The following is a 24564-nucleotide window of genomic DNA, read 5'->3' on the forward strand; positions in this document are numbered from 1 at the left end:
CTTTAATGACCTGACAACAGTCTCGTAACTATATCCCTTCTTAATAAGTCTATTCAAAGGTTTTGTTAGTTTTTGAGGTGAATACTGACACCTTTGTGCTTTATAAAGAATATTTTCATAAAAAATTGGATGTGAAATACCTGAACGTATAAGAAGTCTGCATGTTGGGCTATATTTACGAATGATGTTCTTATACCGATGATAAAATTTAGTAAATGTTTTGACTAGTTTGTGATATCGAAAACCCTGGTGTAATAATTTTTCAGTAATACATAAATTTCTCTCGTTAAAATCTAAAACATTGTTACATACACGAGCGAATCGTACAAGTTGAGATATATAAACACCGTAAGATGGTGACAAGGGAACGTCACCATCTAAAAATGGATAATTAACGATGGGAAATGAAAAATCATCTCTTTTATCATAAATTTTAGTATTCAGCTTTCCGTTAGTGATATAGATATCAAGATCGAGGAAAGGGCAGTGGTCATTGTTAGTATTAGCTTTATTTAAAATAAGTTCAACAGGATAAATTTCTTTAATATACATACTGAAGTCGTCATTATTGAGAGCCAAAATATCATCCAAATATCTAAAAGTATTATTAAATTTGTTTATAAGATGTTGTTTCGATGGGTCTTTGCTTATTTTTGTCATAAATTGTAACTCATAGCAATACAAAAACAGGTCCGCAATAAGTGGTGCACAGAAACTTGTTTGTGTTCAAAAGCTAGTATCTAGAAGGAAAGTTTGTGCAGTAAAATTGGTCGGCGTTAATATTATTATTACAAAAAAAAACCGACAGCAACCAACGACAACTACACTGTAAAAATCGTGCTTAGAATTTAAACACTTGTGATACATGTTTAGATCTAAACGTGTTTAGCATTGTGTTTAATTTCTAAACACATTTTTCAGTAAGCACATAATATTTAAACATGACGTGAATTTAAACACGTTTAAAAATGATAATGTATAAGAATTAAACACATTTTCTAAGCTAAACACGATTCTAAACACAATCCAAAACACAGTGTACTGAGACACGTTTAGATCTAAACATGTAAAAAAAGTGCACAAAAGATGTGCTTAGAATTGTGTTTAGAATCTAAACACCATTTTTACAGTGTATTGCATTTCTTTCTACCTTGACTTCACCATACATTGTTAAGTTTGGTGATTTCTAATGTTAATAATAAAGCAAGGAAAGTCTTTTTCCCCCCTAAATGTGCATGTAATATTTGCCACTGGAAGTTGAGGAAATACATGTATGCAGTTGATCGTGAATCAATTAATGATATGCTTTACTTGAAAGGCGGATTATAAATATCTAACTTTAAGCTCGTTTGACGATAAAGTAGCAAAAACGGGGCTTAACTTAATTTATACAAGGATTTGAAATAGTAACTATACAAGTGCCTGTTTAAACTGCAATAAACTGAAGTACCATAAATGTAACATTATAAAATTATTACACTTTAAACATCAGGTGTTTACTATGACAACGTCTTGTCAGATGCTTTATTTGTACTGCATGCAATAAAATTCAATTTTTTGAGAAATCATCTGGGTCAGGTGCTATTATTTGTACTATATTTAATAGTGCTATTAGTGAGTGACACTTGAATAGTTCCAATGACCATGAAATATATTTTCCTCTGCATGATTTTATCCTCAGTCCTACAAATATTTACCATATCTATAATACAACTTATTCAAAGGGGGCATTAGCTACGAGAAATAGATAACGAGAACTAGATAAAGACTACACTATGATTTTTTTAAACATTAATATCTTTATTGCAAAATTACACCCATAATGGTCAAGCAATACAACTAAAAAGTTATACACAATAGAATGCAATACAATTTAATACAATACAATATATAGAATAATAGAACATTTACTATTAATGGAAGTGAAATTGTGAAATTATAATTTTTTCGAATGTCATATCTCATATGGTTAATTAGATGGCGTCTAGACAAGAAATGTTGATGTACATGTATAATCGGGCGATATCTTTTTGCGCCAAAAAGTAACTCATTTGCGCCACAACTTAATTGCGCCAATACCTCTTTTGCGCCACCTATTTTTCAAAACTATAGGTATCATTTGCGCCAATAAAATATTCATCTAATTGCGCCAATTTTATATATTTTTATTTATATATAAAACTAAATGATTGACTAGGTACCAACAGCAAAAAAATGCCTCTATAATTCATTAACAGTTATTAAATGCTCTTTAAAAATCAAATATAATGCTTTGCCTCTGACATATCTTTTCATTTAAATTTGGGTGTTATGGTGTTTTGTGCTCCCCTTTCTTTTCTTATTGACAAATGCCTTTCATGTCCTTAACATTTTAGACCTTCTCAAGCCTAATATATCAATAACTTATTATTGATTCACGTAAAACGTTGGAATTTACGACCAGCACTAAAACAGTAATATGTCTGGCCTATTTTTAGGTGGATGAACCTTTTAACAACTTTCCGAAAATTATTTTAAAAAAAATGTGAGAAATTCACAAAATAAACCCCAACGAAACACAATTTAGAAAATGAATCAACAGATAAAAAAATAATAGATTTTGTTTTGTTTTTGTTAAAATGAAACAACTTTGCTATAAATAGATAAAGTCTTCATTAATTTAGATATTTCATAATTTGTTTTGTTTACCATGTTTACTACAAACAAGTAAAAAGCATGTACTAACACGTTGAGTGAAATTGAGTGGAGTGGACTGGTGGAGTGTTGGAGTGAAGTCATTGAGTGAAATCATAGAGTAAGGAAATGGAGTGGATTGGTGTAAAGAATTTTGATTAGATATTAAAGGAATCCACAAATCGATTCATATTATATGAAACTTTTAATCCATGTTTTCACTTCATGAATCCACTCCACCACTCCAGTTCATTCAACCTTTTAGTATAGGCCCAAATAAAACGCTATTTTCTGAAAACGAGATGGTTTTTAGTCACGCTTTTATTCACAAATATTCTCAACTATGTCAGTGGTTTTAAATTACAAACTATAAATAAACAATGGCGATCGGCACGTTTACGCAATGTATTCTCTTGGTCTTTGCTGTGATTACTTTTTGTGGTAAGTAAAATTGCTTCATTGTCAATCAGAATGTAATGTTCATAATTTGCATGAACATAATTGTATATTTAAAGGATGATTAAAAGCAACGGAAATATGTAAATTAGACCCTCACCTTTGCTACGTAGTATAGACGTTGCGCACGATATTGGTGTCACTTTGAAAATTTGGGTTAGATGGCGGGTTATTCAAATTCAAGCTCTTATCCTATACAATAAACAGCCATGTTTTGCATATCATTCGAAAAGAAATAAACCAGAGGAATCAATAACATAGATGAATTTGTGCTTTGCCTTTTTTTTAATGAAAAAAAATGCTCATTTTGATGTCTTTAACGTCATTTTAAGGGTGTCCCGCTGTTACAATTTTGTTTAATGTGCGTCTTTGAAATCCCAGTGCGGATTCATTAGTAAGTATAATTGTTTAAAATTTTACAACTATATTTGATACAATTAACGTTAAATGAAGTAATAGATATTTTTAACTATAAGAGTAGGAAGATCGTCAGAAAAGTTTAAACAAAAAAAGAGAAAAAATGTCCCAATTTGCAACTCAACCCGTAAAAAAACTTTCTGTCTTCAATTTCATAATATATAACATACGAAAATGGATTTTATTTATATCAGAAAAATTATACATGTTCCGAAGAAGCTATCTAAAGTCATTATTATGTAACTGCGGTCTTATTTTAAAAACATTGTCATTTTTCCCGTGTCCAATAAAATGTCCCGATGGACAAAATAACACAAAGAAAATTTCAGAGGCTTTTTATCAAACGAAATTCTACTATATCTCAAATTTTTATCACCTGTTAACTGATATGAATGGAAAATACATTTAATTTCCTTTAATATGATATGATATGTACTTTTGTTTGAGTTGCAGGTAGAAAATCCGAAACGATCTAAGATGTCTAATGAAATGTCCCCGTAACCGTAATTTGACGTTCGCGTTATAATAACGTTAAACTGGTTTACGACTTTTCTTGCATATTTGGCATATACATAATTAAATGAAATGGTCTAATCTATATAAAATAAAGTTCTCGTTTAATATGTATTAAAATGTAGATCTGCATGGTTTCAAGGATATAAGATGTCGAAACATTTAACTGGGATACTCCATAAAGACCAGGCCCCGGAGTTATAACAAAGAGAAACCTAACTAATGACCACACCCCACTTTATAAGCAAGATACATTGAAAAAGGAAATGCAAACAAAAGTGAGATCTTCTTAATTATCCTCCTCAGCCATATAGTATCTGCAATTCCTAGCGTTGCTATTAAAAAATTCGAAGCTATACACATGAACGAAAATTCTCACAATAAATCGTATGAGAAAAAGTACACCTTAGTCGTGAACATTTCAGTAAAACGTGCAATCATTTTTTGTTGTTACATCGACTCATTTAACAAAAAGTTTTATCAGAGAAATACTCGTATGCCATAAAATGTCAGTATAGCTAACGATCATTTTGATTAATCCACTGTAAGTACATCTACTTAGCAATGTGTATGAAAAGAAGGGTTGTTACACTTAGAAGTAGTGTGATAGAACATGTAGCAGCTAGCTTTTCTCAACAACAAAAATAAATAGATAAATCTCAGTTTCAGGTATAGAAATGTGATTTTTTTTCTGAGACAAGTGCTTGTGACCATCCACAAGACCTTGCGGTTATCCGATGTTCAGTACTTCAGTACTTTGAGTATATTTGTAAAACAAATGATGTAAACTCGAAACCAAAAAGATTGAAACCGAAAACATAGAAATAATCAGTTTGCATTGGAAACGGGTTTTTTTAAAGTCAAAGAAGATTTAGTGTAAACCGGTATACTCTGTAATATGTTGAAAATGTAAGCGCTGAACCAAAAATAACCAATAGTATATAAAAAGTGCATGGAATACATTCCTGGTCCATAGTTGTTTGCTTGAGAAAAACATTTATCCATGTGAACATGCACATATAGCAATTACTTGAAAATACACATCTAGTAAAATGAAAATAATTGTATCATCCAAAATCGGATTTCGACCTGCTGGTAATGTGTGAGGTATGTATTGGTCTGTATAAGATAATTTTCTATACTTTGCCAAATTCTACATGTATAATTTCAAATATTATAAAAAAAAATATTGATCGCCGACCCTTTTTTGAAGCTTTAATTTGTGAAAAGATATCAGATGAAAGGATAGCTCGTAAAATATATTACCGAAAGCAAAAACACAACAATACAGAATCACCGTTCTCATAATAAAGTACATGTGTGTAAGAAGATGCGGCCGTATGACGAGATAAACTTCCATTAAAGACAAATTAATAATTTCTATAGCTTATTCTATTGCAATCAACAATGAGCAAAACCCGTACCGTATGGTCAGCTATAAAAGACCCTTAAAAGACAAATGTAAAACAATTCAAACGAGAAAACTAACGGCCTGATTTGTGTACAAAATGTGTAATTTCCTACATAACATGAATTTTCTTAATTATTTGGTAAAACAATCCTGATTTAAAAATTGTGACCAATGTAAACATTCAATATTTTCTTTTTAAAAAAATAGTTTAGACCCTGACCATCTTTAAATCATTGACGGTTGGCAACGGCAGCATAAAAGCACGTATTTCTTTTTCAAACTTGATGAACATTTTATAAAGCTTTTCGTGAGAGATTTTTGTAAAAAATATTCTATTTTTAACGTTTTCCATAAAGCGTGTTTGATGTTAAGATTGTGGTCTTACTTGAACGTTAAAATGAATAATATGCATTATAATGTAAGTATAAGTCACTGTTAAATGTTATAAGCAAAGACAGCCAATGCGATATGGTGTAAGCACGCTCGTCCTAAGAGTAAAGAGATTCGCCTCAGATTTGTCCTGCATTTGTTTCACTCATAGTACTTAGTTTGAATGTTTCAAAACATTGAAAGGGGCCTTTTATATCAGCCTATTCAGTATTGGCTTTGCTTTTGAAGGCCGTACAGTGACCTATAGTTGTTGATTTCTGTGTTATTTTGGTCTCTTGTAGAGAGTTGTCTCATTGGCAATCATACCACATCTTTTTTTATACATTTCAATCATTTAACAAGACATCAAATTGTTATTTTTTGTTATTGTTGCATCTATTAGTAAGTATTCTTCGCAAAAATTAAAAATTGTTCATGTATTTAAAATTTTGTTCAAATTTAATGGAATTTTGTATTTGCAACGCCTTAAAAAAATAAAACCATATAAAAGAGCAACTTAGAAAGTCTCTGTACTTTAAGCAGCATTTCACATGAGTAGATATAAGGTCAACATTTGAAACTTTCCGTGGAACAACGTCAAAATCGTCGTTTTATTAGGAACGTCGTGTAACGAAAAGTGGCACCAATACTGTGCGTAACGTCATAATGTTTTACATTGTTGCGCGGAAAGAACGATGCTTTGTGTGTATTTTTAACCCTGTGTTAAATTTGGAATTAAGGTCTTGGCAGTTCGATACCACGTGTAATGTGTAAAGCCTGTTTCTTGATCAATTTTATAATAATATGTACAAGAAATGTATCTGTACTAAAAAAATGCTACTATTGTCAGCTATGGGAAAATTAATTTTGTTTTCCAATCTAATATGGCGAACACCTGCGTGATTGTATTCGAGACACGTCTGCAGGGGCAGATTCAGTCATTTGAAAAAAAAGGGAAGAAAGGGGGGGGGGGGGGCTGGGTTCTAAACCCAGGATAAAGGGGGTGTTCAACTATATGTCCCCATTCAAATGCATTGATCGTTCAAGGTTCCAACCCCCGGAACCCTCCCCTGGATCCGCCACTGGCATTTCCTGGCAGTTTCTAAAACCAATTTTGAAGGAATTAATTTAAACCTGTAAATTGCGAAAATAATTAGCATTCCAGGATGATTCCTCAAGAAAAAATGAGAAAAACTTAACCGCTTGTTTGAGAGTTATTGCTCCTGAAATATATTTATTTATTTATTTATGAAATGCACATTTATACCCTAGGGGTTGAAGGCATATACAAACAATACACTACAATATACACAATGGAAAAAAATATATAGGAAAACCCCAATGCCACCTCGGTTTCAAGCAGTTGTCTGTATTTGAAAAAAAATATAGATAGGAGCAATGATGAAAGTGTAATTGCAAAATGGTTCATCAAAATGATTCTTCACTGAAAATTAGAGAATCATGTGTTGGCCTGTTTTGGAGTTATTGCCCTTATATTAATGACCATTTTATGCAGTTTTTGAAAAGTACAGGAGCTAGGTTAAAAGTGTAAACTGCCATAAAGGTAATTCTACCCTGGAAATTGATGAAAAATCAGTAAATATTAAAAAGAAGATGTAATATGATTGCCAATGAGACAACTCTCCACAAGAGACCAAAATGACACAGAAATTAACAACTATAGGTCACCGTACGGCCTTCAACAATGAGCAAAGCCTATACCGCATAGTCAGCTATAAAAGGCCCTTTAAAAGAATGTGGTGGGGTTAAACATGTTAACAGGATCCCAACCCTCCCCTAACCCGGGACAGTGGATTAACAGTACAACATATGAACGAACTATAAAAATCAGTTGAAAAAGGCTTAACTCATCAGATGGATAAAGATAAACCCGTTTTGGAAATTTTGCCCCTAAAGGGTGTTTATTTTGTATTTCTTTGCTGCATTCATGGAAAAGGGAACTAGGTTACAAGTAAGGCTGCAATAATGCTCAACGTGACAAGACCGATCACCCTAAACAATTCTGAAAAATCCTGTCGACCTGGTTTTAAATAATTGCCCCTGAAATATACAATTTTTCAGTTTTTCTTATTTTTTTGTCATTGATTTCCTTTATAAACTTTTGGAGGTAATTTTCGAGGGTAAACCGCTAAAATGACCAGCATGATAAGATCTATTCACCTTGAGATTTTTACAGCTCATATTTTGGAGTTATTGCCTCTGAATTGTTTTTTTTTGCAAAGTATAAATTCATTGTAAAGTATGTGTATTTTAAAGTTCAAATTATCAATCAGGCGATATTATCACCAGGTAAACGATCATGCCTCTTGTTTTCATCCCAAACACAACTTTTGGTGTATTGTTTTATGTTTTTGCCCAGAATGCTTTAGATTCTTAAATGTTGAATTGATGACATCTGTTTGATGTTTTACAGTTTCTAATGTATTTGGTGGCGAATGCTGCAAAGCTTACAGAGATATTACTGGGGACCTTCGTTCTCCACAATGGTGCTCCGATTTATGCTGCATCAATCCCAAAACTTTGGGAGGTACATACTACTGTTGTGAGAATATCCTGCTGCAGGCACCAAACAACATGAGAGACAGTTTCTGTATCCAATGGTGGGCTGCACATGTGTAAGTACATGATTAAAAAATCAAGGTTCAAATTACATTGTTTAATTGGTTTATGACAGACCATAAGCTCTCATGGTTAGATCAATTACACAATTACGTTTAATGATATTATATCATTAAACGTAATTGTGTAATTGATCTAATTTAAAGTGTCCAGTGTTATATGTGCATCAGGTTTGATATTGAATGGTGCGTGTGCTCTTCTTTCAAGATATCACTGACATTGACCTCATTTTTATGGTTCATTATTAAATAATGAAATAAATTATGTTTACGTAGTTAAGTGATATGTTAGGACTGGTATATTTGGTCTACAGAACAATTTAGAGATGAGTAGCTGAAATTCACCGGGTTAAAAGGTCAGCAAAAAATTGCTCATTTTCTTTGTTTTACGAGACAAGTAAGTACACTGAAATCAGTTAGTTATAGCACAAGACTTTTCCTGGACTGAATTTTAACAGACGCATTTCTTTCTAAACAAAAATATGTAAACGTTGTGTCGCTTTTGTTAATTGTTGTTTTATAAACGCTACAAAAGTAGATACATCGTTTAGGGCGCATTTCTTTCTAACACAAACGATGCAAACGCATAACCGCTCACATGTTTTGATCATTTATTTCAAACATACGTTTGCAAAGTTTGCATAAACTTTGACAAACTATGCAAACGCTAGAAATGCGTCTGCAGTTTGTCATTTTTCGTTTGTTAGTACAAACGCTACATTTGTGTCTAACTTCAACTTGATTAAACGATGTATTTGTTTCTACTTTTGTAGTGTTTAGAAGACATCAACAAACGCCACACAACGTTTACAAAATTTTGGTTAGAAAGAATTGCGGCCCATATATAAGTCTTTACTGACCCTGTTTGAACCTTCAATAATGCATGCACCATGTGCACATGTTGTTGGTAAACAAACTTTTTACAAACGTAGAAACAAATGTTTCGTTTAATCAGGTTGAAGTTAGACACAAATGTAGCGTTTGTACTAACAAGCGAAAAATAACAAACTGCAGACGCATTTCTAGCGTGTGCATAGTTTGTCAAAGTTTATGCAAACTTTTCAAACGTATGTTTGAAAGAAATGATCAAAACATGTGCGCGCTTAGCCGTTTGCATCGATTTCATGCCGTTTTTATTACGTTGAGCTCGTCATTTATTTAAGCATCTTACTTCTCAAGGATATCATATTTTTCCAAAGACAGACTTTCGTAAGGTATCTAATGTTTAAAAGGAATTGCCAATGGTTCTTTAAACCCATTATAGTTATTTGGAAACGAAAAAGCGAGTACTGTATAGGTTAGACCTTTCAGTCAGGGATACATGATGCATATAATTTAAGTGCACGAAACTTAAAAAAAAGTAAACATGCATATATATATATCAAGCAATTCGTTTTGTTTTCGTAAGATAACTATAATGGTAAAAAGCAAAAACTGTGCATGAAAAAAGAAGAAGAAGGGAATAAGATAAATATATATTTGACATCAGTTACGGTACAAAAGACAAATCTTTGTATAAGAATGTTTTAAGACGTGATTGGTATATATGTTTTTTAGATACGTTCCCATTCTGATTGGTGTCGCTGTCCTACTCATCGTAGCTGTCACGTGCTGTTGTTGCTGTTGCTGCTGTGGTTGCTGCAGACGACAAAGACCAGGATACATTGTACAAAATCAACAGCCAGGTATTCAAACAAATCTATATATAATAGTCTTTTATTTCACATCTTACAAAATTTTGTGTTATCGAAAACTGTTAATACAAAACGTGTTCGATATAACACTTTGAAAATGAAATAGAAAACATGCAACTTGAAACAATGAACAAAAGCATTGTAATTTCACAGACTTCTCCCAAAAATATATAGATTCACTCATGTTGATGCTACAGGTCATTTAAATGTGTCATGTATAATTTAGATACTGCGACTTTGAAATGAAGAACAGCAATACAACATGTCCATTTTCTTTGTATTTGTTCAAGGGCGTTTAGAGATTTTATGTCGATTGAGTTATTGATAACTTTTTTATTATTATATTTGTTTGGAAGTTCATACTGCAAATACAAGATAATGTAAAAATCACATTTTATTGCATAGCAATATAATATTTCCCACAGAAAGTAACCAAAATTTAGCATGCAATAGATTCCAATATTGCACTCGTGCAATAAATCTTCAAAATTCATGACGTCATTAACGACAAAATCTTAGTTTAAACCAATTTTTACTTTCAAATATTATATTTCTATACAATAAAAGGGTTATTGCATGAATATTGGGGAATATTGACCCTCGTAGAACATATATTGCACTCGCAATCTCGTGCAATAAAAAATTCTACTAGGGACAATATTCCCCAATATTCATGCAATAACCCTATATTATTGTCACCTTTATTGGTAAATGGTTGATAATGTCTCAGAAATATCGATTTTTTATTACCTTTGTTGGTTTATATAAACATACTATAATGAGCATTGGTCATAACTGGGCATTCGTTGTCTCACAAATTCTCCCCAGGCCACTAAGAAACAATGTAGCAAAAAACTACACGATTAATTAGTTAGGGTGTCTCGATTTCAGCTTGTGAATAAAACATGTTTATTTTGGCCAATAAACCAATGTAGCAGCCATTGCTAAAAATAGACTCTAGGGGTATAATTATATATTTGTAACTGTTAGTGAATGTTGTTCACAAAATTACTTGTAAAAAATTAAAAAAGAACCCTTTTTAAAATGTGCTTCTTGTTATATTATAGGTTCATCTGTTATAGTTCAGCAGCAATCTAACACCAATCAAGATCCGTTCCGTACCGGATATGACCAATAATGGATATCATAACAAGGAAGCATAACAAGCTGAAGAATCCATCCGTCATGATAGAACAATTAATAATCAACACAGGAGTAAAATTCTGCAATGAGCAAAACTCATTTATTTTGTTACCTTCCAGTGATTTTAGAATTTTGAACTATTAAAAGAAATGAACTAAAAACAATTTTATTGAAAATAACCAGTTTATAGACTAACCAATGTGACCGAAGATGTAGTTAATGTAAACAAAAATATTAAAACATTTGAGTACTATTATGCCTTGACACCGTTAGCTTGTATTTTGCACTTTTCGACACAAAGTTCTATTGATACATACATAACCCATTGCAAACGCTAGTACACAACAAAATTTTTTACAATGCATTTTTTGTTTTCTACAAATCACAAACATATGGAAACATCAGTGGTATTAATTTTACTATTATCGAGTTATGAATAAGCAACAGCAACAAACGAAATACAGTACATAATTGGTATTTCTAGACAAAATAATTCTTTTTATGTTTTTAATGATGATTTTGCTGTTACTTTGACATGTAATCATATCGAAAATATGTTAATTTGCAAGGAAGAAAGACATTTTTGTTTAACTTTGGGTGGCAGGTTAATTATTCATTTCGATATTCAGGCGCGTAGCTACGTTTACGTCAAAACGCCCGGGCGTACACTTGAATCTTGGTAAAAAAAATATTTTAATCTCAATAAATTAAAAAGATCTGGTTTAAATCACACCAGTCTATTAAAGTATAAATTATTCTAAATAATAGGGATGTTCTGGTACCTAACAGAAAACCCTGGCCGTTTTTGGCACAACTTTTTTAAACTTTTGGTCCTCGATGCTGTTCAACTTTGTACTTGTTTCGGCTTTCAAACTTTTGTATCTGGGCGTCACTAATAAGTCTTGTGTGGACAAAATGCACTTCTGGCGTATTAAAATTTTAAACTTGTTGCCTTTTGTTAGCTATTATTCGTGTGTTTTTTTGTCAATTGTGTTCTCCTAATTATTTATACTGTAGTCCTGTAATGTTGTGTTGTCATTTTAATGTTATATTTCACATGGCCATAAAAGAGGGAGGTTTGGCATGCCACAAAACCAGGTTCAACCCACCATTTTTTCCTTTAAAAATGTCCTGTACCAACTCAGGAATATGGCCATTGTTATATTATAGTTCGTGTGTGTGTGTGTTACATTTAAACGTTGTGTTTCCGTTGTGTCGTTTGTTTTCTCTTATTTTTGAGTGTGAATTAACATTACTATAAGACGTGTCACGGTACTTATCTATCCCAAATTCATGTATTTGGTTTTGATGTTATGTTTGTTATTCTCATATGATTTTGTCTAATGCTTAGTCCGTTTCTGTGTGTGTTACATTTCAATGTTGTGTCGTTGTCTCCTCTTATATTTAATGCGTTTCCCTCAGTTTTAGTTTGTTACCCCGATTTTGTTTTTTTTTGTCCATGGATTTATGAGTTTTGAACAGCGGTATACTACTGTTGCCTTTATTTTTAAATCTTTCGTCAATAGCTTGTAATTGCGAATAAAAGTGACATGATGTTTTCTTTCGATCAAATGGTATCATATTTGTTCATTTTTCTGTCAGTCGAAGACTGAATCTTCTGGGAATTCTTCTTACTTTCCTTTCGTTTACAGCATATATCATAATCAGCTGAGATTCGATATATGCTTTGAATTTCAGTTGAGCTTGAGGCTACATTTATGACGCGAAAACAAGAAATATAAGAGAACCTAGATTTCATTGGAGGCGACAACATTTAGGTTCAATATGTTGAAAAAGGTTTTTTTTTTTAAATATCAATGATTTTGTCAAAGCTTAATGAAATTTTACGTAAAATTGGACAGAAGCTTTTTATTCTCAAAAGAGTATCCAGACCATATAAATGATGAATTTTATTGTTAATTTTCCCATATTCTACTGATAAAAGGAATTTCTGTTTGCATATACAGTCTGTGGTTGAAGTTTGTTACACTTCAATTACTTTGTTAACCCTTCATTGAATTTAACTAAACTTTTGCAGAAGTTTTTTTGTGATTAATGTCTAAAGCAAAATTTTGAAAGTATATTTTTTTTTCATTTTTCAATTGACATACGGACTTATCTTTTAGCCCTTAACAGACGCTCTGTGATAATTGTTTTTTACATGATGACTTTGAAAACCTTCAGATATTGTCATGAGACTAGAGTAGAAGTTAATATACCAGATCAAAAAAAAAATCTAAAGAAAATGTTTGATTATTTAAAACCCTATTATAAACTGATAAAAGATTCAATTTTCGCGGGAAGCGGTAATCTAGCGAGAACCACAGTTTCACGAAACCCTTTACGAATTTTCATAATGAATCTAAACATCTTTGCAAATTAATCCCAAGGTTCCTTTAAACATATTTTAAAGTAACTGGTTTGGATATTAACTCTTAACACCAATGACCATTACATTTCAAATCAACACAATGAAAACATTAAACATAAAAAAATATATATAAAAAAGTAGTCTATAAGGTATGTTCAACTTGATATTGATTAGTTTTTTATAAAAGAAATGCCCCCGTTTCGAAACCCACTGCTAGAAGGTGTTATAACCTAAATCCGATTGGGCTCTCAAACCCCTCGCCGTGGTTGGGGCGTACACTTAAAAATATCCTAGCTACGCCACTGATATTCATAGCAAAATCAACCTTGACTGATATTTTAATTTCTTGACTGTAAAATACATTTGTTTTTGTCTTGCAACCTTGTACAGAGTAAAGACCCCCAACACCCAAAGAGGGCGAAAGATACAAAAGGGACAGTCAAAATGTGATATTTGAATAAGTTGGTATTAATCTCAGATACAAATGTATTTCTCATCTTTGTGACATAATATGTAGTTAGAGCAATTTGTTTAAAACCTCAATTGGAGTTATTTCTGCTTATATTATGATATGAATCAGATCCTTAATTCCATATTCAATTCATATTTGATTGTAGCTGATTTCGTTTAATTGACATTACTTATACTTTTTGGGTAGACATTTCAATTCCTATTCTGAAAAAATTGTTTATATATTTGTAGTTCAGAATTATTCATATTAAAATAAAATGATATGCAAACTTTATGCGACTGACTCACTTGCATTCGGCAATCCTCGATAGAATCCGCTAGGGTAGGGAATCGGCCGAGTTAGGACGAATGTACTCATTTGTTGTAGTAAAATAGAAAATCAAAAAGCAGATGGCAAAAAACATAGGCAGAAGTCTCATTAGTCAACGGCATTCTGACAACGTCATGACAAAAACATAGGCAATCCTCGGGTGAACATGTGTATGGCAATGAAATGTTTTTTCTGTTTTTGTCATGGCGTTGTCAGAATGCCGTTGACTAATGAGACTTCTGCCTATGTTTTTGTCATGACGTTGTCAGAATGCCGTTGACTAATGAGACTTCTGCCTATGTTTTTGTCATGACGTTGTCAGAATGCCGTTGACTAATGAGACTTCTGCCTATGTTTTTGTCATGACGTTGTCAGAATGCCGTTGACTAATGTTTTTGTCATGGCGTTGTCAGAATGCCGTCGACTAATGAGACTTCTGCCTATGTTTTTGTCAAGGCGTTGTCAGAATGCAGTCGACTAATGAGACTTCTGCCTATGTTTTTGTCATGGCGTTGTCAGAATGCCGTCGACTAATGAGACTTCTGCCTATGTTTTTGTCATGGCGTTGTAAGTAAAATGAAAGTAAATATAATACTTCCATGGTTAAAATCCGTTGAGTTATTATAAAATGCAACATGATACAGACAACACAAAGAAAAAGAGAAGCATTACGATTGAAAGAAAATTACAAGTGCAATATGACACAATCTTTATTTGCATAAATGTAAATGTCGTTTGTCTGACTTCCGGTTATATTGGCCCTTTGGTACACACCATACGACCTTTTGCACACAAACAACCTGGCTTATCTCTTGGTGATTGCCCAAATGGTACACATTGACCTTCAAATGCGCAAGCTGTAATAAAAAAGAAACGAAATTACTTTCCTACACTATTATTGATGTTTTTGCGAGGTCATGTTTGTTTCGTATATGTGACGATTTCTTCTTATTTATTTATCTGGCACATCTTCAAGGTCATCTATCTGAAAATATATTTTACTAGTAATTTTATTTTATAAAGTTATGCCGAATTTGGGATGAGTTTGGAGTAAGGGTGCTGTATGTATTACAGGAGACGGTTACCATGTAGACGCACTCGGTATCAATCCGTTGGAAGCCCATGCAGTTTCCTCAGAAGGCTGTTTTTTTCTCGATTTTGAATATTTCTAACAGATTTACAAGACTTTAAACTTGGTTAACTACGTGTACCTACTGTTGACTCAAAATGTAACCAATATATTACATCTTGCATCTGGTGCAAGAAAATTGGTACCGTTAATTTTTTTATTACCACTGGGTTGATGCCTCTGCTGGTGGACTATTACATTTGTAGTCCCCGAGGGTATCACCAGCCCAGTAGCCACTACTTCGGTACTGGCATGAAAATACGGATTTTTTTTGTGTTATTAAAATTTGCTGTTACAAAATATTAGAAATTAATATAAATTTAGGAATGTATCTCCCTCATGCAAAGCTCTGATTCCTTTCACGGATTTGGCTATACTTTTTGGACCTTTTGGATTATAGCTCTTCATATTTTATATAAGCTTTGGATTTCAAATATTTTGGCCACGAGCATCACTGAAGAGACATGTATTGTCGAAATGCGCATCTGGTGCAAGATTTTTTTTTTTACAATGGTATTTGTATGTTAATCATATGATTTCTTCGTTTTCTTCTCTGGTTGATTGTTGAGCTTTTCAAAAATACCAGGAATCAGTTTCAACAACACATCTTTGTTTATCGTAAATGTACCGAATTGTTCACGACTTATGACCCACTTTTAATGTAAGATTTTTTGTGAAGCTGATCACAGTCATATACTTAAGATATTTTAGAATTTATGGCGGCCATCTTGAAATAAGTCGCCATATTAAATGTTGAGGGTGAGTCCATAGCTAATATTGCTCAGTACACACAAATGATGTACCAGTTAGTATTTTAGAGTGTGGTATATTGCAATGAAAACGTTCAAACGAGTTCCTTTATATATTATTTTCTTCCAATTAATGTTTTTTAAAGAATATAATTGATACCACATGTGTTGTTCAAAGTGAGAAATATGTTTAGAGGGTTTTTTTAAATGTTCTGACGCTCGGACTTTAATATAATTGACACATCTGAATCTGGATGATTCGGAAAAAAACCTTTTTTTGCGTGCTAGGCGGAGTAGCAGTCACCCGTTTGAAAGGCTTTGGTTCTACCTGGACGGGGTCCGAACCCATGAAAACATTGAATGAAGATAAAGTTTTTATATAGGAAAAAACGTATAAAGTTAAAACTAACCTTTCATTCTTTTTATTTGTCTTCGCCCACGTCGACCACACTTTATTCCATGACATTTATCTTCTTTGGAATCGTATTCGTGCCAGTTAGTACCTCGCCGATGGCAAACATCAGCATTACTTTCTTTGCAATGTTTTGACTCTGTGGAATGAAACAAAACATATTTAGAGATAGTGATATAATAGCCGAATGACACAATTGTGGAAGGGCAGCTCGTCTGTAACATGCACGTGTTACTTAAAACAAAAAGAATTGTTCAAGATCAACCCAATCGATTGAATATGACTTTAGTGGTTATCCCCATGGAGTGTTTTAAAGAAAAAACGTATCATTATGCAGATAAGTAATCATAATATTAGAGTGCGGTATCTTGCAATGAAAGCGTTTTTTAAGAGGAATCTCAATAGTCCTGTCATGTAGTGTTATCGTTTAGTGTTATATTTAACATTGCAATAACACCGCAAGGTTTGGCTAGCCGCAAAACCAGGTTCAACCCACCATTGTTTTTCTTAAAATGTCCTGTACTAAGTCAGGAAAATGGCAGTTGTTATCTTATAGTTCGTTTCTGTGTGTGTTGCATTGTCGTTTTGGTTTATTTGCTGCACTTCAGTGTTTCTGTTTCAGTTTTAGTTTGTAACCCGGATTTGTTTTCTCTCGATTTATGACTTTCGAACAGTGTTATACTACTGTTGCCTTTATCTATCAATCCCATAGGCAAATTACACGTTCTTCCCACCAACAGTAATAACTAAAATGCACATATTGTGAAATTAAATGAGTCCATAAATTTTTTTATCAAAGGTACCATGATTATAAGTTAATACGCCATACGCGCGTTTCGTCGTCATAAGACTCATCAGTGACGCTCAGATCAAAATAGTTATAAAGCCAAACAAGTACCAAGTTTAAGAGCATTGAGGACCCAAAATTCCAAAAAGTTGTGCCAAATACGGCTAAGGTAATCTATTCCTGGGATAAGAAAAATTCAAAGTTTTGTAAACAGGAAATATATAAAAATGACCATATAATTGATATTCATGTCAACACCGAATTGCTGACTACTGGGCTGGTGAAACTCTCGGGGGCGAAACGTCCACCAGCAGTGGCATCGACCCAGTGGTGTTTATGTCATAAAACCTGATTAATTCAAATGTTATATTATCACACCAATATAATGAATGGAAAAGAGCTGTTACATTCCTGATTAAGAAGTCATTTTCCAAGAACAATTGTGTGTAAAATCTGGTTTTTTTTCACGATAGCTAGCTATATTTCCCACTTGCATGGCTGTTATATTGATAAAATTGGCTGAGCCATCAATACAGGTATAATTGATTAATGTGACAATAATTTTCATACAGTAGTAACAATTTTGTAAACATACAATTGTTAAATAAAATTGAGAATGGAAATGGGGAATGAATCAAAGAGACAACAACCCGACCATGGAACAGACAACAGCAGAAGGTCATCAACAGGTCTTCAATGCAGAGAGAAATTCCCGCACCCGGAGACGTCCTACAGCTGGTTAAACAAAATTAATATATATACTAGTTCAGTTTGAATCATTGGAAAGATCATTTTTCTTTAAATAAGGTATGAACATACGAGCTAGTGATTCTATTTTGCTAATGAATCTTTTCCCTTTGACCAACCGGGCGACACATTTCTCGGTGACACAGGATTCGCCTTCAATCTTTCCCCATATTTCTTTATTCTTCTTGCAGCCTTCACTTGTGTCACAACCTATTTACAAATGTAAATGTGTAGTAGTACAAAGTAATAAGCAGAAAGTATAATGATAGAACAAAAATATAACGATCGCCTGCAAGGTATTAAAATATGAATAAATAAATTGCGGTAAGCCTAGTTCACTTCATTCAGATAAGGAATTTATACTTATAATCTTAAACTGTAGAAAAAAATAATAATCTTGTATTGAAATCGTTTTGCATATGGTAAGACAAAAGTCAGTATAATGAGATGTTCATTTCAATAACAATACGTGACGAGTGAATCGATTTCAGAATGCCAACAAAACCAGTATACATACCTATACTAATAGAAGTGATACAATCTGCGACTTAGTCAACATACTTTTGTTTTCGTTGTATTTTTTTTTTTAGATATATACAAGTACACACCCGTGATATCGCGGGTCCGTGACTGAATTAAAGTATATAACTATGCCTTATTTTAGTAATTGGTATTGTCATCTGATAAGTCATGTCGATTATAAGATACACAGTTTTCTTTGCTTTCAAATCTTTCTGTTTGAACCCGTCGACCTGGAACTTATCAGTTATTGGAAATATTAATTATTTGGAAAACAAAAGGTCCTGGCTATCCAGGAATGGAGTATGTTTTAATCAAGAGCATTGTCCTATATTAGTTATCTTAGAAAGTCTTGCTGATTGCTGAATAAAACTACAATAGGGAACAATTTGACAATGATTGAATTTAGTAGTGTCAGTCCTTTGATTATGACCCGTGTATATAGCAAAATCCTAAATACACCGTTTGGTGGTGCGCCTGTCAAATGCGGAACGTACAGATAAGGTAATAGCTGAATATACTATTTGTATCGGTATCGGATTCGACCCGGAACGTGTTAATTATTGGCAATATTAATTATGCTGAAAACAAAAAGGTCTGGAGTGGTGTAATTTTTAATCTACACCATTGTCCTATATTAGTTATATAGAGTTGAATTCTTTGATTTGTCGTTTTTACCCGATGACGGCTGACAAATTGGACCTCGTAATTTTAGTATTATAGATATATTACAAAGCTACAGTATATAAAAAGGTGTAAATGTACACTAGTGTAGTAGATAAGACATTTATTTACAAGAGTCATTAAACACTGCTTATTACCAAGTTTTTTAACTTCTACAATTCCATTTAAATCGCATTTTAGTACTGAACAAGCGTTAGGCATTAATAAATCATCCTGGTCATAACATTCACCGTCCACTTTACATCCTGCAAAGAAATTAGATGTTAACAGTGTGTGATACTGCAAACAGATTCTGAGGACAGTGTGTTCCATTTCTAACAGAGTAGGATATTGTGTGATATTGCAAACAGATTCTGAGGACAGTGTGTTCCATTGCTTACATAGTAGGATATTGTGTGATATTGCAAACAGATTCTGAGGACAGTATGTTCCATTGCTTACATAGTAGGATAGTGTGTGATTTTGCTCAAAAAATATATCACAAAAATAAAGAACTCCGAGGAAAAATAAAAACAGAAAAGTCCCTAATTAAATGGCAAAAAAAGCTTAAACACATCAAACGAATGGAGGGAGATGTTTTATTGCTAACATAGTAAGGACAGTGTGTGCTATTGCTTACAGTGTAGGAAAGTCTGTAGGATAGGATAGGAAGGTGTGTGCTATTTTAACAAAGAAGGACTGTGTGTACTATTTCTAATAGGGTAGGACAGTGTGTGTTATTTTTAACAGAGTAAGGATAGTTGAGGCTATTGCTTAATGGCTAGGATAGTTTGTGTTATTTCTACAGATTGGACAGTTTATACTTGGCTGGGTATGAGTGGAATTGTAAGTTTATTGTTCCCCAAAACTATTGCCCTGAGGACTAGTCGTTTGTTAGTGACTTGGTCAATTTAATAGTCCAATAAATGTATTTTAAAAGGCGTTTTAAACCTTATAATTCTTTAGAATCGGAGATAAGGAGTTTTATTTTCTAATTGTAACAAGTGTGGACACAGATGAGTGTGGATAGTATGTTTGGATGTTTGACAGTGTTTTATGATAATTTTCTATTTGTAACCACTATCACAAGTAAATTGTATATTCGTGTCATTGCATTGACCTGACGCATGGCTATAATTATGGTAATCGCAAAAAATGTATTTCACATTCATGTTAAAAAAAAACTACAAACATATATAGCTATTATTCAAATGAATATTTTGTGTTTATTATTTAAATCAACGTTGAACGGGAAGTGAAAACAACATTTTTGTTAACCTTTACCACAAAATGCAAAGAAAATTTGATTACCACAAATACTTATAGTTCTCGTGTGGACCAAAGTGATAATACTTACCTTTGCTTTGTTTGATAACGTATATACTTTCTTCCATCGTGCATTTAAAGAACGCACACTCTTTTCTATCCATCCAGTGGGTATCCAGGTCAAGACAGAGCCCATTGTCGTTTTCACATCCTTCAAAGTATGAAATGATAGGGTATACTATTGATTTTGCTTTTATTTTTAAGAATAGACAAAAAACAACATAAATGTTAAAGTCATAAGAAACGAGTGACCGGTGAAAAATTATGTTCTTCCAATTCTTGAACCAATGCATACACACATCATAAACTTAGTCTTCTGTGCACGAATTTATCATTTTTTTCGTGTAAATTTCGTATAATCGTCAATTTTTTTTTCAATCGGTCAGCGTTGTTGTGTAAATATGGCAGGTAATTAAAGTTCGTGTTTTGAAGCCGAAGTTTAACGATGGTCACCTGTTTGTCAACAATCGACAAAAAATAAACAAAAAAGCATGGAAAGAGAGCACGTGTTTAACATGTGAATTCAGATAATTGTTTATTTTAAGGACATCCACGCGTATTGTGATCACCGGATTTTTACGAGATGGGTCACACTGAGGTCAGTTTGCATACGGAATATATGTCGGGGGAATTGGTTGCTGGAAGCAAGCAATTAAAATAAAGTAAACTTCTTCTAAATATGAATAAATTAAAGAATTTTCTTCAGAAAAAAGTATATGTACATAAGTTTTATAATGAAAACTATCCATTGAGTTATAAAAAACATATGCATTACTTTTTTTTGATTTGAGGTTTCTTATGACTTTAACTCTTAACTTTACTTGCACGGCATCCCATGACGCCACTCATAATTATACGTTTCGAAGGAGAGTTGAGCACTTACAAGAATGTAAACTCACCACATTCTAAAAATAATTAAATCTTTCCAAGTCAAGGCCTTAATGTGATAGTGTTCTTGGTTGCTGCTTGCCTTTTTTGTTGATCTTTTATTGTTTTTTCTTTAATCAGGGGGTTGGATTTTTCATTTGATTTGTTTTACATTTTACTAATTCGGGGCCTTTTATAGCGGACTTTAAAGTATGGGCTTTAAACTGTTCCTTGTTGAACGCCACACCGAGACATATATCCGCTAAAATCCACGTCATTTCGACCATGTTAAGTATAATTTTCCTTGGCAATTATAACACACCAATTTATTTTATGCTACTAGTAATTGGTGGATGAGTATATTAGAATCAAGGTTACAATCAACCATTAAATACCATAGGAGCAGACATTTAAATTTTTATGAACAATATGGTATTACCAATGTTATTTCAACTGATCGGGCGGAGCTTACGTTTTAATTTGCATAAGGACAGTCTATTTGAAGATGTGTGTGATAAAGATGGTTGCTGTTATAATTATTACTGATTTCTAATCAACTATCAGTGTCATATAAGGAATTTACAAAATAATGACTGGACACTTCATTGATGAGTTTATCCTAAAACACCTATCTATAGATGGACCAGTTTATTGTGAGCGAATCGGTTAAACTCCGCCCAGTCGAGTGAAATAAATCGAGTAATATTCAGAAGTAAGAGTATGGCTAATCCTGATTTTTATGAACAACATGGTATTCAAAAGTAAGAGTATGCCTAATCCTGATGTTTTCCCCTTATATCATTAAAGACTTTGTGCACTCTAAAGGATAACAAAGGCAAAGTAACTTATATTTCTTTAGCCTAAACGGAAATGACACCCCTTTTTATAGCTAGGATGAGATGTTTGGGATAGACAAGTACCGTGACACGTCTTATCGCAATATGAAATTACACTCAAAAATAAGAGAAAACAAACGACGCAACGTTAAAATGTAACACACACAGAAACGAACAATATTATAAGAAAGTCTTACCATCATTGATACCGTATTGACTTTTCTATCATCACCACAACGGTGTACTTTACAAACTGTATGGTAGTAAGAAAGTCTTACCATCATTGATTACCGTATTGACTTTTCCATCATCACCACAACGGTGTACTTTACAAACTGTATGGTATGGTTGTAAGAAAGTCTTACCATCATTGATTACCGTATTGACTTTTCCATCATCACCACAACGGTGTACTTTACAAACTGTATGGTAGTAAGAAAGTCTTACCATCATTGATTACCGTATTGACTTTTCCATCATCACCACAGCGGTGTACTTTACAAACTGTATGGTTGTAAGAAAGTCTTACCATAATTGATTACCGTATTGACTTTTCCATCATCACCACAGCGGTGTACTTGACAAACTGTATGGTTGTAAGAAAGTCTTACCATCATTGATTACCGTATTGACTTTTCCATCATCACCACAACGGTGTACTTTACAAACTGTATGGTAGTAAGAAAGTCTTACCATCATTGATTACCGTATTGACTTTTCCATCATCGCCACAACGGTGTACTTTACAAACTGTATGGTTGTAAGAAAGTCTTACCATCATTGATTACCGTATTGACTTTTCCATCATCACCACAACGGTGTACTTTATAAACTGTATGGTTGTAAGAAAGTCTTACCATCATTGATTACCGTATTGACTTTTCCATCATCACCACAGCGGTGTACTTGACAAACTGTATGGTAGTAAGAAAGACTTACCATCATTGATTACCGTATTGACTTTTCCATCATCGCCACAACGGTGTACTTTACAAACTGTATGGTTGTAAGAAAGTCTTACCATCATTGATTACCGTATTGACTTTTCCATCATCACCACAACGGTGTACTTTATAAACTGTATGGTTGTAAGAAAGTCTTACCATCATTGATTACCGTATTGACTTTTCCATCATCACCACAGCGGTGTACGTGACAAACTGTATGGTAGTAAGAAAGACTTACCATCATTGATTACCGTATTGACTTTTCCATCATCACCACAACGGTGTACTTTACATCCTAACGCCCAGCTTTCTCCCGGAGCCTTTCTTTTTCCTTGCCATAAACAGTGGTCGGCATCTGCAATAACTGTATGTATGGAATATAATTGTACAATTATTTACCTGCTATGATAATAATACATTTGCTGTTTTTTTTTAAATACGGGAAAACATTTGCTACCAGTTAAAAGTTCATATCCAGTAATTATTTTTGGAAACTATTGAGCGGTTAATAGTCTTATTAGTCAGAAAATGTTAGCTTCAAGTTACTAGAAATAGTTTATACAATGTAAACATGTAACAAAAACTATTGACCAATAAACTGTCATATTCAGACAATTCCTCTATCCGAAAATCATTATGCATGCAAAGGGTTAGTGTAATGTAAAATCTGCCATCCAAGTTGGAAAACACTGTAATCCGTATTGTCATTAAGACACTAGGTATTAATTAGGTATTAATTAAATTCAGAACATCTAACACGCGTTTGTTCTGTACAAAAAAAACTTATTGAAATCAATCCATTTTGAAGAGTTGGAGGATAACATCAATAACGTTTTTAAACATTGGTACAGCGAAAATTTCAGTAACGTTATTCCAAAATATTTGAATACCTTCTAAGTGTGGAGAAGAATTTGTTTTTAAAGTATCAAATACTGAGAACAAACTTGAAGTCTTTAATTGTATTTAAGAAATAATTGATGCAAGCTATACTATATTGTAGTTTTAACATGAGTAGGCATTATATTCGTGATTATTTTTGTCCGAGCGATAGTGACAATATAGCTTGCATTAATTATTTCGATTCTGAATAGGACAATTAAGGTAATTTCTTTGTG

At 32.9% G+C, this 24564-nt stretch overlaps 2 protein-coding genes across 2 annotated transcripts; one reads left to right on the plus strand and one right to left on the minus strand.

Annotated features, from left to right (window-relative positions):
- Window positions 1-2960: 2960 nt before the first annotated feature.
- LOC139486074 (uncharacterized) lies at window positions 2961-11568 on the plus strand. The gene is made up of 4 exons (XM_071270771.1): window positions 2961-3114; window positions 8274-8475; window positions 10036-10163; window positions 11240-11568. The coding sequence occupies exons 1-4, from the start codon at window positions 3054-3056 to the stop codon at window positions 11308-11310; spliced, it is 462 nt and encodes a 153-aa protein (XP_071126872.1). The 5' UTR covers window positions 2961-3053; the 3' UTR covers window positions 11311-11568.
- Window positions 11569-15159: 3591 nt separating this feature from the next.
- Window positions 15160-23804, minus strand: LOC139486076 (uncharacterized). Its single transcript, XM_071270773.1, has 6 exons — window positions 23688-23804; window positions 20831-20950; window positions 19632-19739; window positions 18364-18501; window positions 16756-16896; window positions 15160-15324 (listed from the first exon to the last, which is right to left on the minus strand). The coding sequence occupies exons 2-6, from the start codon at window positions 20901-20903 to the stop codon at window positions 15218-15220; spliced, it is 567 nt and encodes a 188-aa protein (XP_071126874.1). The 5' UTR covers window positions 20904-20950; window positions 23688-23804; the 3' UTR covers window positions 15160-15217.
- Window positions 23805-24564: the final 760 nt, after the last annotated feature.

Source organism: Mytilus edulis, chromosome 8, assembly GCF_963676685.1.
Source record: "Mytilus edulis chromosome 8, xbMytEdul2.2, whole genome shotgun sequence".
Classification (NCBI taxonomy): domain Eukaryota; kingdom Metazoa; phylum Mollusca; class Bivalvia; order Mytilida; family Mytilidae; genus Mytilus; species Mytilus edulis.